This window comes from Stylophora pistillata, chromosome 1 (genome assembly GCF_964205215.1).
Source record: "Stylophora pistillata chromosome 1, jaStyPist1.2, whole genome shotgun sequence".
Taxonomy (NCBI): Eukaryota; Metazoa; Cnidaria; class Anthozoa; order Scleractinia; family Pocilloporidae; genus Stylophora; species Stylophora pistillata.
The window spans coordinates 40,576,166-40,590,579 of record NC_142519.1 but is presented as its reverse complement, the minus strand read 5'-3'; the positions used below and the strand labels follow the sequence as shown (position 1 = coordinate 40,590,579).

The following is a 14,414-nucleotide window of genomic DNA, read 5'->3' as shown; positions in this document are numbered from 1 at the left end:
TTCGCAATTTTTCTGGCTTGATACGAGGAAGTTGCTATCGCTCTGTCTTTGTCGACACGCGTGTTATTATCTAAAAGAAAAAACTATAACTTCTCTGTTTCCCTGGGGTAATTATCCACAAAAAAGATAAGGAAGGTTTTCTCGCCTATCATAACTATTATAGGAAAGTACAGCTTTCCAACTCTGTCGTTGATGGACGTCGATTGGACCATTACGTGCCAAAGAAATCTCAAGCCAATGACCATGAATGGCATCCAATCACACAGTCCACCCCATATGTAAGTTCTGGTCGCTAATTATAACTATTAAAGGAAAGCAAAGCTTTCCAACTCTGTCGTTGATGCACGTCGATTGGACCCAATTTTCATCGCTACGTGCAAAAGAAATTTCAAGTGAATGACCATGGATGACACCCGATCATACAATGCACAACATATTAAGTAAGTTCTGCTCCCTAATTGTGACTATTAAGGAAAGGAGAGCTTTCCTACTCAGCCGTCGATGCATTTCACGTGAGCCAAATTTTCAGTAACATATTTAAAAATATTTTTGAGTCAGTTATCTTGAGATGTGGTGAAAGTAATACACGTTAAACCGACATTCATAGCTAGTTGCTACTGTTCAGCAGTAGGTTTTTCTAAGGTTTTTCCTTACCTTAGAAAATAGTTTGAGCTGATCGAACGAACCACTGTTCCCTGCCCTGAACACAGCCAGGTGTAAAGTTTTCAAAATAATACACTACATCTTTCTAATTTGAGCATTGAGACATATCGCACGACCAAAAGAGCTCCACTACTCTGCGTATCTCAGTTAAGGGTTCTTCTTTTGATTATTTTTACGCTCAATTCTAATTATGCATATAACAGTCATCAGTCACGCTTCTTATGATGGAAACTGTTGGTTTGCACACTGCAGGAGCTTTTCACTAAGCTTGCCAAGATGGAAAATTACTTCGGTATTCAGCCGTTGAACACATGATGATTATCTGGATATCTTGTTGCATGTAGTAATGCAACTTTGATTGCGCGCGCCAGTGATATAGTAGGAAAACTATATATATATATATATGCTTCTATACATGTTTCAGTTTATCAGCTAAGGCTATTTCTAAGGAACTCAATCAAATATGTACCTTGCAGTAACAATAATGGACTGCTCTTTTGTGATGAAGCAACAAGGTCCGACAACTTGAAACTTATGCAATAGGTAATAGTCGCCGATATTCTCAGAAAGCTATCCCTGTAATCATCTTGGCGAGCCTTGTGAGAAGTTTCTATAGTGTGCAAACCAACAGTTTTTGTCATGAGCTGAACGTGACTAAGAAAGAAAGGTTGGTGCCATGCCCGAGTGGCAAGGATGGTAACGAAAGCTTCCTCGTATGAAGCCAGACGTTCAGGCTCTTTAAGATGGAATTACATTTGCACTCAGCCCTTCAAGACATAATGACTACATTAAAGTATTGTTCAGTTGTACTTAGATGGAAAGTTACTGATGCATACTTTCTGGTTTCTTCAACAAGCGATAGAGTAGGAAAGTTATGCTAACTTGCATTTATTAGTTTATCAATGGGCTATTTTTTAATAACTCAAGCAGTTATCTGCCTTGCAGTAACAATTGACTGCTCTCTTATAATGATAAAATAACAATGTCTAATGACAACCTTACAGTGATCAGTGATAACCCGATAATTATCGGAAGGCATACCTTTTCAACATTATCACTCGGGAATGTCACCATCCTTTCTTTCTATCTGAATTTCCATTTAAAAGACTCTTTCTTAATTGAATTTCTACTACAATTAACAAAAACGTTCAGTGTTACAGTATTTCTTAGTTTACGGTTTCCTGCATAAACCCTCAGTAACAAGTTCACTTCTTGGTGTAAATCCGCAAAAGGGTATATTAAGAAATTCCCGAGTGATAATGTTGAAAAGGTATGCCTTCCGATAATTATCGGGTTATCACTGATCGCTGTAAGGTTGTCATTAGACATTGTTATTTAATCATAAGAGAGCAGTCAGTTGTTACTGCAAGGTAGATAACTGTTTGACCTTCTTGAGACACTTAAACATAGTTAGTAGAGGGGACTGGTTAGGAAACGCGGCAAACTTCAAAGGGCCGGCCTATTGTCTGTCCCCTGAGCTTCGCTTGAACGTCACGTGATCAATGACCCTGCACAGAACCAAAACAAACATGGAGGACATGAACAACTTATTTTTCTTCGGCGACGATTTTGATGCCATATTGGAAACTTTGGAGAACGAGGAAGAATACAAGAGCACTTTGTCGAAGCAGCTGACTCTGTAAGTCTTTTAGAAGCCTTTAGAACGTTATTTTCGCCCAAAAACTTTGTAGTTATTGATGCCCTTAGCAACGGCATCGGTCGTAGTACAACAACATATTTTTTTACTGAAAGTCTTTCGATTTTTAGGTTCAAGACGAAGAGAGAATTGTTTGCTAGTTGTGTCAAAATAAATGCAAGACTAAGGCTGGATTAAAAAGACATAAGACAACAAAGCATAAGGAGGAACAAGCGCGGGGAAATCAACCGACTCAAGAAGCCAAATTCACTGCTGAAGACTTCGAAGCGTTATCAATCAAAGCACGAGATAAAATAATTGCAAGAAAAATCTACCCTCAAAGCATAAAAGAAGAGCTACGAAGATATACGAACTGGGATGAATAAAATATGGGCTTCTCAGAAGTAGAATCCATGTATATGCGTCAGGTTAAAACTGGAAATGCAGAACAATTCTACTCGAAGCACTATTCAAGAATAGGCCTCAATTCAACAAAGATTTTTGTGGGGTTGTCAAGTAATGCGGCAACATTGCTTAGTACCAAAGTGGCTGATTGTTTGATAGCTCACAGCAAACAGAAGATGAATCACCAAATCCCAATATCCGTACTAAACTGTGTGATAGAGAAATGGCAGGGTTACAACATATTGGAGGATATTTTCTGCACAAGCTTTATAGCAAGGTGAACAATGTAAATAATCCCACAGCACATACTGAACAAACAGCTTCAATACTGAAAGCTGGTAAAGCAGAAGATTTGCATGTTGCAGGGAGTCAAAAACTAATTTCATCTTTAAACCGAGGTGGACTTTGGGTTATTTCTAAACAAGCTCAAACAATTTTTAAGAGAATAGAACATAATTTTAGGATTCTGACCTCAGGAAGTCTCCAGCTGAAGATTGACAATGCTAAGATAGAATCCAAATCAGCTTGTGATGTTCAATTGGTCTCAGCATATAACACTATGTTGTTGGACTCAGACATAGTGGTAGATAACAGCATTGCAAAAGATGTTCTGGACAGCATTATTCATTTATATGTTACTGTACGGTGTTTTTCACTGGCCAAAGATGTTATACAGAAACACAAAATTCAATGTAAACAAATGAAAACAAAAACACTACGAAAGGAAATTTGTAGAGCCAGCAAAGAACAAGAAAGGCAGATATAGTTAGAATTAAGAGCCTGCAACAATTTGTCAATAAGTAATTTATTACAAAAGATTAATTTGGTAGCTACAACCTGCAACATTAAATAAACATATTAAAAATTGCTCATTAATGATTATTTTATGGACAAAAATGAGTATAAAGGCTATATGGTTAAAGTATTTAACATAGAGTAACTTATTTATTTTCAGCCAGTCTTCTCGCCACTTCTTGTATTCCGCGTTTCGCGGCGCCGGTAGCTTCCAGATTCCAATTCCTTTACTTCTCCTACACGTTCCACAGCCAAACACTGAACAATTTTCACCTGGCATTATGTCCACTGACTTGATTAATGTTTTTAGCTATATTCTGAAGGTAAGATGTCGCTCGATCACGGAGAAAATCCAAAAACTTAAACGCTACGTGACTGCCGAAACAAGCCTGCGGTGCCATTTTGGATTTATGTGTGCAGGGTCATTGTCACGTGACCTCGATAAAATCGAACAATAACCTATCCGACTGAAGTTTGCCGCGTTTCCTAACCAGTCCCCTCTACTAACTATGACTTAAATAAACATCATGAAGGTAAGCGGTCTGCATGATATCATGGCTTCTTGAGCAAACTGAATGAGCTTCGGAATGCAATCAAATTGGTAATTTTGTTACTGGTGCATGTCTAATGAGATGTTCAATGTCATCAAGAGCCATAATTGGGACAGAGACTGAAACGCCCAGTCAGGCCCTTGGGATATGTGAATTTCAGTAAAGTTATTTAGACCCTTGCATTTATCGGAAGTTGGTTTTCCGAGAGGTCCGCAAACTTTAATCGGTGATGTCAAGAGTCATCCAAGAAAAGGTGTGAGAAAAAATAGGCGTCGCGCGTGGAGGTGAGATTTATCGATGAGAACGATTTTCTTATCCACGGGAAAGGTTTCATCTTAAAAGATGATGCCGATAATCTATATTGGGAGGTTGATTCCACGATTTCCTTGGAGTGGAGTGATTCGCTCGATGAAATATCTGACTTTGAGGAGGAACTGAGTTCCGGCGCGGACAGCGATGCTGATAGCGAACTTTCAACTTCAACAAGCGCTACGCACGATAGCAGCGACGACAGTGATTTCGGTGCAGGACCTTTGGCACCAAATAAAGGTGGAAGAAAAAAACCTAAAGCGAAAAGCCAACAGAGAGCGGGGAATATTAATCGTCGCACAAAAAAGTCGAGGGAGCCGAGAGTCGTTCCCGGTACTAGTGAAGCACGACCAGTAATTCCAACAAAAACAAAAACACTAAAAAGTATCAAGCAAATCGCGGAGGGAATCAGAAAAAGAAAGCAACAAAGACGCTGACAAAAAAGGAACTAGACGAAGTTATAATGAAACCGGAGGGTAAACGTCCCATGTGCTGGAATTTCTTATTGTAACAGCTTTGAAAACAACCAGTCATGAAACTGGAAACCCATCGAAAGCTTATCGAGGAAATACTCGAGTCGCGCCACAACGAGCTGCGAAATCTGGTGAATCACATATTTTCGGTTTACATGGAACATGTATCTACAGTTGCAGAGGAAGAAAAGAAAGACCGCAAACTTCATTTGACATTGCGCTGGATGAACACTCTAGCAAGCTATTTAGAAGGTTCATCAAAAAATTCAGAGGTATGTGCTCCAGTGTTTACCGACTTGTCCATTAACCATTCATCTGCTACAATTCGGGCCGTGACAGGAATTGTGCACTCTATTGTTTACGACTTCGCCCAGTCCGAATCGTACAATCTTGCTAAGCCTGTAGATCAGGTTCAGCAGAGCATTTTACCATAGGATGATGTTACTTTGTAAAGAATGTCAGGGGAAGCTCTCTGTCAAAGGATTAAACTAAGAAAAGATACCCTGTCAGAAAAGAAAGGCAAGAGAAAGGTCACTTCGCAAAGCAGGATTAACATGGAGCTTGAAATGGATATTTTGGAGAAACTTAAAGAATCTGACAGAAACAGTCTTTCTCAGGCTCTAAAACTGCTTGATGAGGGTAATTTGACTTTTGTGAGGAAGGAGTTTCTTAACTTTGTTAGGGATGCTGATTTGACAATCAGAGAATACGTGAATGAGAGGAAACTAAACAAGCACAAAAACGATTTTTTGGAAGTAGTTCACTTTAATGTGTATAATGATGAGCAATTGTTAAAATCTTTCAAATGGTTAATAGGAAAATGTGGAGCATTAACTACAACTTATCCTTTTTCTGTAATTAATAAGATATACCGTGATATACTTCACAAACTGTGTAACACAAGAACAAAAGAGTTCTTCAGAGGTAAATTTGAGAAGGAGTTGGCCAAATCTGGTAAAGTTGTTGAAGCTGGTCAGTCACTGAGAGACAACCTAAAGATATCTAGTATTACTAAAAAAAGGTAGACTCTATTAATTTTCATGTCAGAAGTATGGAACTCGGAGACATTATGTGATCACACAGGTCAGGACAAAACATACTTTAAGGTTAGAGAAATTTTGAGGGCTAAAGAAAACAAACTTATAAGGGAAGCCTGGCCCTAATTTCTAATCCCAAAAACATTTACGCTCTTTAATTCAGTTTTTAAGGTAAGCATCTCTAATAAAACTAAATTTTCTTTCAGTCAGTTCAGTTATGTGATGCTCCCGATCTGCATGTGTGATCTACATTGAAAAATTCCCCTTTTTAACAACTGTCACATTCTACCTAGTTACCAGAGGCTACAATTTGCCTGTATGAGCTGTGGCATACCTGTGAAAAAATTCTCTTTTTGCAAGCCAAGTCATACAGCAAAAATGTAATTGCTTGCAGGGCAAGCACTACATGACCCTTAAAAACTCTTACATGTTAAGTTTAATGAACTGTTATCCCCATTCACTGAAGTCAAAGAACTTGGATTAACTTTTATGGCAAAAGGCCTACGTGCAATCATAAGAAACAAATGTAAGAGTGCACAAGCCTAGATTTTCATTAAAAAAATTTTTGCATCACCCCTGAGTACCAATTTACAATATCACGACAGCTACCCTGTCCATGGGGTACATAGCCTACCATGGCTCCACGCTGGCCATGGGAATGGGAATCTACAATTGCAATGGCTTCTGTCTGCCAAATAAGAACTGCCACACTGCGGAGGCTAGAGATCATAACAGCCACTTGCTTCTGTTGCCGGCTTGCCCTTGCTTGCAAAGTGGTGGTCGGAGGTGAAAAATGTCCTGATTGCAAATCAAACCCAATGGCTTGATCACAACTTGAAATATGAAAATCATCTCCACAGCTCTCCACAGCATCTTCTATGTCAAGATTTCTAGTCTCTCCATCAAACAGCAGATCATGCAGAGTATTTCCTTCAAACATTGCCTGAGCCAGTACTTCAAACCACTGACTTGGTAGGGTGCTTGCAGTTAACTCTGGCAGACCATGTTTGCCAAACTGAAAGCTAAACAGCGAAGCAATAAGGGTACATGCATTACTTCCTTGACGGCCACCAACAGTTGACTGGCTAAGGTTACCAGAAAGGGAAAACTGCTTTTAAACCAGTGATGCCAAAAGGATCGTACACCAGACGAACTGAGTAAGATAAAATAAGGTGAAATAAGGACCAATAACATGAAACTTTGACGTTTTATCTCTCCACAAAAACTGAAGGATATATAAGATTTTCTGTTGATCATAATCCCCTCCAACACTCATATACACATCATGTAGCCAAGGCAATTCCTCTGGACTCATAGCATAGCCCCTAATAGTCCCATTCATTGAATTCCAAACAATCTTTGGCTGCACCTGTATTTCAAGTAAAGTAAATGCTTCCAGGTAAAGTCAACTAAATTAATTATTGCAACGTTGCTGAAGTAACTGTTAAATTGCTTGCGCTAAAGATGATTGCACTAAAGCAATGACTTAATTTTTTGTTCTTTCCTATGTTTAACTTTTGCCAATCTGGACATCCAGAGATTCATAGTTTTAATTTTCCGCACTTACTTAGCTGACCTTTACAAGTGTAAAGATTTTCTACTGTATAAAATTTTTCTTTAAATAAAGCCTGATATAATTATAAGAAAGAACAAAATAAAAAGACCCAGAAATACATGAACCAGCAGCTATATTTGTTAATTTATTTATACTTATATTAAGACTTTATTATGGTTGCTTTTACTAGCCTTTGTCTCATCAAAAACCAGGACACCAATGCCCAATGGTCTTTTCTTTCCTGTATCAACCTGTATTTTGGTGAAATTTTCATATTGCTGCCTTTGATGAGCAATGTAGTCCTCATGGATCCCAGGCCCATCAGCATTTTTGCTAATGATACGTTGAAGATATTTGGTGCACGGTACTTGCAGGATACCTAGTATGGGCGGCCGTCACCACCAAAAATACAAGGATGTCAAATAGATCAGTAAATACAAAGATGGTTTAAGGATCAGCTGCAGGATAGCATAGCTAACAAAGGAATGGCATGGCCAACTTATAGACAGTCTAGGTTTCCTTCATGAAATAGAACAGCCTAAACATAAATAGTTTAGCCAAATGATAAACGGTCTAGTTGCCCATGTCGAAATGGAACATGAAAGTGTGAAATGGACCACTTAAATTGCAAATAGTCTAGCAATCATATGCAATACAGTACACAAACGGTGTAGCTTTGCGTCAAATGACTCAGGAATATATGGAGTAGCACAGCGTACGCACAAACGGTGTAGCTTTGAGTAAAATGGCTCAGCATAATGTCGAATGGTACATCGTCTAAACAAACAGTGTAGCCTTGCGTTAAAAGGCTCAGCGTAATGTGGAATGGTACAGCGTACACACAAATGGTGTAGCGTTGTGCAAAATGGCTCAGCGTAATGTCAAATGGTACGGCATAATGTCAAATGGTACAGCGTAGCGTTGCGTGAGATAGCTCAGCGTAATGTGGAATGGTACAGCGTACACACAAACGGTTTAGTGACGTAACGCTACACCGTTCGTGTGTACGCTGTGCCATGCGACATCACACTGAGCCATTTCACGCAACGCTACACTGTTTGTATGTACGCTGTGTCATTCTACATTACGCTGTTCCATTTGCGGTTTGTATTTTTGGTGGTTTCGGCGAGATAGCGATCTGCTGGGGGGCATGACGTCATCGATTGTGAAGAGTTGCGCGAGACCATCACATTGTGTGGTCGCTGTGTTAAGAGCCTTCACTTCGCCTTGCCATAAAGCAGAGCCGATTCGGTAAATTTCTCCAACGAAAACTCATTGAAAAGAACAAAGTTAATGTTGCCAAATACTTTGCAAACAAAAGCACATGCTTGAGTTTTCGTTGCATTGCGAAGGTGGGAAGTAGTAACCTTAAGCCGATTTTATTTTTCGTGAATTGTAGAAGGACAGTTTCGCTTTCCTTTACCACCCTGTTTTATCTCTGTGCGTTTTTTTACTTATCTTATGGCAGACGTTTCTCATCAAGAAAGGCATGTATCTGCTCAAAACCAACTCGGAAAAAAGGTTGCTTTGGTAAAAGTACATGTTTGATTGACAAATGTAAAAACAGATCAAGGCTCTCAGTTTTCTTACCATGGCGTCCAGTGCACAGACAGAATCCAACTTCCAACGTACTTCTGCGATGTTCAAAGAGCCTGATCGAGAAAATAAAAATAGAACCTATTTCTACTATCACCGCACCCAGGAAAAAATAAATAAAAAAAGTAATATAATATACACCTCTTTAAAATAATAAATGTAAGCAGTCCTCCCTTAGCTTAATACTCTAATCGTACGGAAAACCAATTAACGTATTCCGATATCACCTTGATTGATAAATGTCAAAACAAATTAAATCTCGCAGTTTCTGGGTTTCCATCTGCCGTGAAGTCATAGGCAAAAAAACTCGAACCGAGGAACAGCAAATAAAAAATCGGTCTTCGTCGCGGTCGTCTCCTCGCGCCTGCATATAAATAGATGGAGGAAGACACACTGTAAACGGAAATATCCTTGACAAGGCGTGTGCAGACTTAAGGAAAACAAGGTCTTGTCAATCAAAGTGAGTTAAAAACAAGAACCTTCTACAGAGTTCCAATATCAATATGCTAAATCTCCTTAATCGCTAGCATTCACTCCTTGGAAGGTTAGTTCTGAGAGTTTAAATCAGATTGAAATCCCCGAGTTCATTATGATGTCAGGAGAAAGAAGATTCTTAACACTCCTAGCATATCGTGAAATCATGACAAATTGGACTAAAACTACAGTAACAGCAGCAGTAAAAACTTCAGTTTCGGTTATGTGTAAAACGTTTTGCAGGATCAGAGGGAACAAATGTTAAAACACACCATCGATAAAAATGACAAAAAAGTGTACTCAAACAACAAAAATGTGCACATTTTGTTGTCAATCTTTTGTCAGACGTTGCTAAAAGCCCCTCTATTAGCGCATCTCTGGTTGCGAAATAATTTTTTTTTTGCTGTTCCTCAGTTCGAGTTTTTTTGCTTATGACTTCACAGTGGATGGAAACCCAGAAACTGCGAGATTTAGGCGCCTAAGAGAAAACCATATTTCGATGGACGAATGGCTTAGTCACGCTTTCCACAAAGTGAAACTTGACCTCGATCAGCCGGCATCTATTTATGTGTGGTTGCGGGTGCATTTGTGGAAGCTGTGTAAAAGAAGCGTGAAATTATACCAAAAGAATAAGTCACAACATATCCATATGTAACTTCTGAGTTTCCTCTGACATTTCACGACATTTAATTTTTTTTTAAATTTACGATTTTTAGTTTTTTATGGACTCTCGATAATTTTATCGGATCCTCAACGTTTTACCCTCGACCCTCGACATTTTACCCTCGACCCTCGACCAAAACCCAAACTCAGTTTGCACACGTTGGTGTGCCTGAATGTTTAAAGTGTTAAGTAGTGTTTATAAGGTGCGAGAAATGTCGAATGCCAAGCTCTCTTTTCTTTTCTGACTCGCGCTTACTTTTCAATGAGAGTTTAACTGCAAAGGCTCTTTGAACATTTCAAAAGTACGTGAGAAGTTGGATTTTCTGTGGACCATGATAGACGCCATGGTAAGAAAACTGATAGCCTTAATTTGTTTTGACATTTTTCAATCAAAGGGATATCGGAGTGCGTTAATTGGTTTTGCGTACGATTAGAGTATTAAGCTAAGGGAGGACTGCTTACATTTATTATTTTAAAGAGGTGTATATTATATTAATTTTTTTATTTATTTTTTCCTGGGTGCGGTGATAGTAGAAATAGCTTCTAGTTTTATTTTCTCAATCAGGCTCTTTGAACATCGCAGAAGTACGTTAGAAGTTGGATTCTGTCTGTGCACTGGACGCCATGGTAAGAAAACTGAGAGCCTTGATCTGTTTTTACATTTGTCAATCAAACATGTAGTCTTTGCCAAAGCAACCTTTTTTCCGAGTTGGTTTTGAGCAGATACATGCCTTTCTTGATGAGAAACGTCTGCCATAAAATAAGTAAAAATACGCACAGAGATAAAACAGGGTGGTAAAGGGAAGCGAAACTGTCCTTCTACAATTCACGAAAAATAAAATCGGCTTAACGTTACTACTTCCCACCTTCGCAACGCAACGAAAACTCAAGCATGTGCTTTTGTTTGCAAATTATTTGGCAACATTAACTTTGTTCTTTTCAATGAGTTTTCGTTGGAGAAATTTACCGTATCGGCTCTGCTTTATGGCAAGGCGAAGTGAAGGCTCTTAACACAGCGACCACACAATGTGATGGTTTCGCGCAATTCTTCACACTCGATGACGTCATGCCCCCCAGCAGATCGCTATCTCGCCGAAACCACCAAAAATACAAACCGCAAATGGAACAGCGTAATGTAGAATGGCACAGCGTACATACAAACAGTGTAGCGTTGCGTGAAATGGCTCAGCGTGATGTCGCATGGCACAGAGTACACACCAATGGTGTAGCGTTACGTCACTAAACCGTTTGTGTGTACGCTGTACCATTCCACATTACGCTGAGCTATCTCACGCAACGCTACGCTGTTTGTATGTACGCTGTACCATTTGACATTATGCCGTACCATTTGACATTACTCTGAGCCATTTTGCACAACGCTACACCATTTGTGTGTACGCTGTACCATTCCACATTACGCTGAGCCTTTTCACGCAAGGCTACACTGTTTGTATATACGATGTACCATTCGACATTATGCTGAGCCATTTTACTTAAAGCTACACCGTTTGTGCATACGCTGTGCTACTCCATATTATCCTGAGTCATTTGATGCAAAGCTACACCGTTTGTGTATTGTATTGCATATGAGTGCTAGACTATTTGCAGTTTAGCTGGTCCATTTCATACTTCCATGTTCCAACTCGATGTGGGCAACTAGACCGTTTGTCATTTGGCTAAACTATTTATGTTTAGGCTGTTCTATTTCATGAAGGAAACCTAGACTGTCTATAAGTTGGCCATGCCATTCCTTTATTAGCTATGCTATCCTGCTGCTGATCCTTAAACCATCTTTGTATTTACTGATCTATTTGACATCCCTGTATTTTTGGTGGTGACGGCCGCCCATAGCCTAGGTCTCGAACAGCACGAAATGCTGCTGGACTTCTGGCATAGATAGCAAGAGCTATTAAATAAAAGAAGTGAAATTACACAAAATCATTTATGTACAGTACATTAAATTGTATAAAACACAAATTATATGGTCTCCTTTTCCCTTTTACATGTAAATCAAGAAATAGACCAGGAGTTTTTTTCTGTGTTTATGACACATTGTCAAGCAATTTGTTTTGGTTGTTTTTGCTCGGATATTTGGACTCTTGTATACAGGGCAACCCTATACTAGTAAATTCATGCCTTTGATGCATGTTTCTGGCAAAAATTTCTCTGGAAAAGCATATGAAAATTAATTATTTAAATAAAAAACTTACCAACTCTTATCGTTGCAGACGACCACTTATTAGTTTGTCTTCCAGTTTCTAGAAGAAAGAGAAAGAAATGACTCGATGGGGACAGACCTAAACAGAAAAAAAATATTTATGCACATGGCCGACATGTAAATAACCGGATAGCGAACGAATATAATTTTCTTAAAATCGAAAAAGAACACTCTGCTTTAGACAGATACATATATTTATTGCCAACCGTCATTCATCGTACATAGTCTATATAGATATAGTTAAGGGAAAAGGAAACGCAGCGAGCTCTGATGAGCGTTTTTTAAGGTTCCGACCAATGATTTCAATTTAAAAGGGTGGCATAATGAGTATCACTTTACTTGTAAATCAACTGGTATCAAAGAGTATTTTTCACTGATTGTACATTTGTACATGTGCGTTAACTTGTCTTACAAACTACCTGCTTTATCACCACACTTTGTTTTTAAGATAGTATGAAAGAAATACGGCTCTTTGAGTATCATACTGTAACTCTGGTGAAATATGGTAATGAATGATGTTTACTTTGTGTTTTTGAAAAAAGGAAACTTAAACATTCTTGGCCTGGTCCTTGAAAAATGATTCCTTCTCCATCTGCCACATTTCACGGATAACCGCTCCAGTACTGGGCTTGTGATTGTCAGCCTCTTCCACTACTTTCGCTAAACCTTCTTGTCCTTCATTGCACTATTCAATTGACTGAACCAGTTTCACCAGCTCGCTATTGTGTTGCTGGTTGACTGTCACAGATGTTCTACTGATCATTCGCTCCGCGATTCTTATGAAATTCTTTCGCTCTTTTCTAACGTTCTCATGCCTCAATTTTTGGCTTTCGGGCTCAAGCAGGACAATCTAACTTTAGACGACGCCTGCTGTCTTTCAATGCGCTCTTCTTCCAGCAAGCTCGTTCTTCTGTCACGAACAACAAGCATTTGTCTCCTCGCAAGTCTACACTCGCTGCATATGTCGCACATTTCGTCGGCCAAATCCAGCTTCCTTGGTTTGTGCCACAACTTGCACTTTCTAGCACTTATGTGTCTCCAAGGTCAAAGCTGTTCTTTCAAGTTTGACGGTTGAATGCGAATATCCGCGAAGATAGCCTCGTAGTCTGACATTCCAGGGCACATAACAAAACCTGAGTGTGGTCGAAGAACCGCAATCACTCGCTCCACAGACAATCGATCGTTCAAGTCAGCTTGACCCTCGTCGACAGTTTTATGGATGAATACCTGTAATTTATAATGCCCTGATGGACAGAAAAGTAATCTTACTGGATGGTACGTGCCAAATTTTTCACTAAAAGGTCCTCTCCTTGCGAGGATAGACGCTGAGAGCTGCACTTTGGTGATGGCCGGATATCGCTTCCATTTCACAGTGCAGCGAAGCGTCAAGTTGATAGACTTCTTCCTCCAGCTTTTTTTAATATCTGCACTTCTTTGGAGGTCCTGAGTTCCCGAAGATACTGCTCTTGGGATAATTCCTTGGCTTTCTTCTGTTTATTTTCAAGAAGACCTTTTAAAGCTTTAACCGTGAGACGCGGACTTCTTCTCAAAGCTTTCCCGCCAAAGGAAACAAGAATTGGAGTGTTCTTCAGAAGACAAAACCTCGCTTATCTTGCGCTTACGAGTAGGACCGCTTTCTGCAACTTCTCTTTGTGGAACGCACTCACCAGGCCCTTCAATAGACTCATCCGGTATCTTTATGCCGAAATCCAGACGCCTGTAAATCGCGGTCGAATACAAGGTCATGTTGAATATTCAACAGTCGCCATTACAATGCATATTATAAATACAAGGGCTGGCGCGCTTCAATTAAGATGTGCAGACGTCCCAGGAATTAGACTTCCATTTAATTGTAAAAGTAACTTTAATTGTAAAAGTAATTGTAAAATTCTAAAAATAACTTTAGTGAAATTCACATATCCCGGCCACGCCCTCAGATTCGCTCTCTGTCCCAATTATGGCTCTTGATGTCATTAAACAACTTCTTTATCGAGAATTGCGAGGCATATTATTCGCTTGAGCTTTTTGCGAGGACAACT

At 39.3% G+C, this 14,414-nt stretch overlaps 2 protein-coding genes, 1 long non-coding RNA gene and 1 pseudogene across 3 annotated transcripts; 2 read left to right on the top strand and 2 right to left on the bottom strand.

The window, feature by feature from the left end:
• Nucleotides 1–2,068: 2,068 nt before the first annotated feature.
• Nucleotides 2,069–4,015, top strand: LOC148742520 (uncharacterized). Its single transcript, XR_016000023.1, has 3 exons — nt 2,069–2,302; nt 2,431–2,981; nt 3,660–4,015. It is a non-coding gene; the product is annotated as an uncharacterized LOC148742520 (long non-coding RNA).
• An 11-nt stretch (nt 4,016–4,026) lies between these two features.
• Nucleotides 4,027–5,857, top strand: LOC148742519 (uncharacterized). Its single transcript, XM_088747649.1, has 3 exons — nt 4,027–4,032; nt 4,419–4,780; nt 5,287–5,857. Exons 1-3 carry the CDS (start codon nt 4,027–4,029, stop codon nt 5,855–5,857), a joined length of 939 nt encoding a protein of 312 aa, XP_088603775.1.
• Nucleotides 5,590–11,632, bottom strand: LOC148742518 (uncharacterized; annotated as a pseudogene).
• LOC148742517 (uncharacterized) lies at nt 11,453–13,347 on the bottom strand. Its single transcript, XM_088747637.1, has 4 exons — nt 13,231–13,347; nt 12,926–13,060; nt 12,368–12,473; nt 11,453–12,063 (listed from the first exon to the last, which is right to left on the bottom strand). The coding sequence occupies exons 1-4, from the start codon at nt 13,345–13,347 to the stop codon at nt 11,957–11,959; spliced, it is 465 nt and encodes a 154-aa protein (XP_088603763.1). The 3' UTR covers nt 11,453–11,956.
• Nucleotides 13,348–14,414: the final 1,067 nt, after the last annotated feature.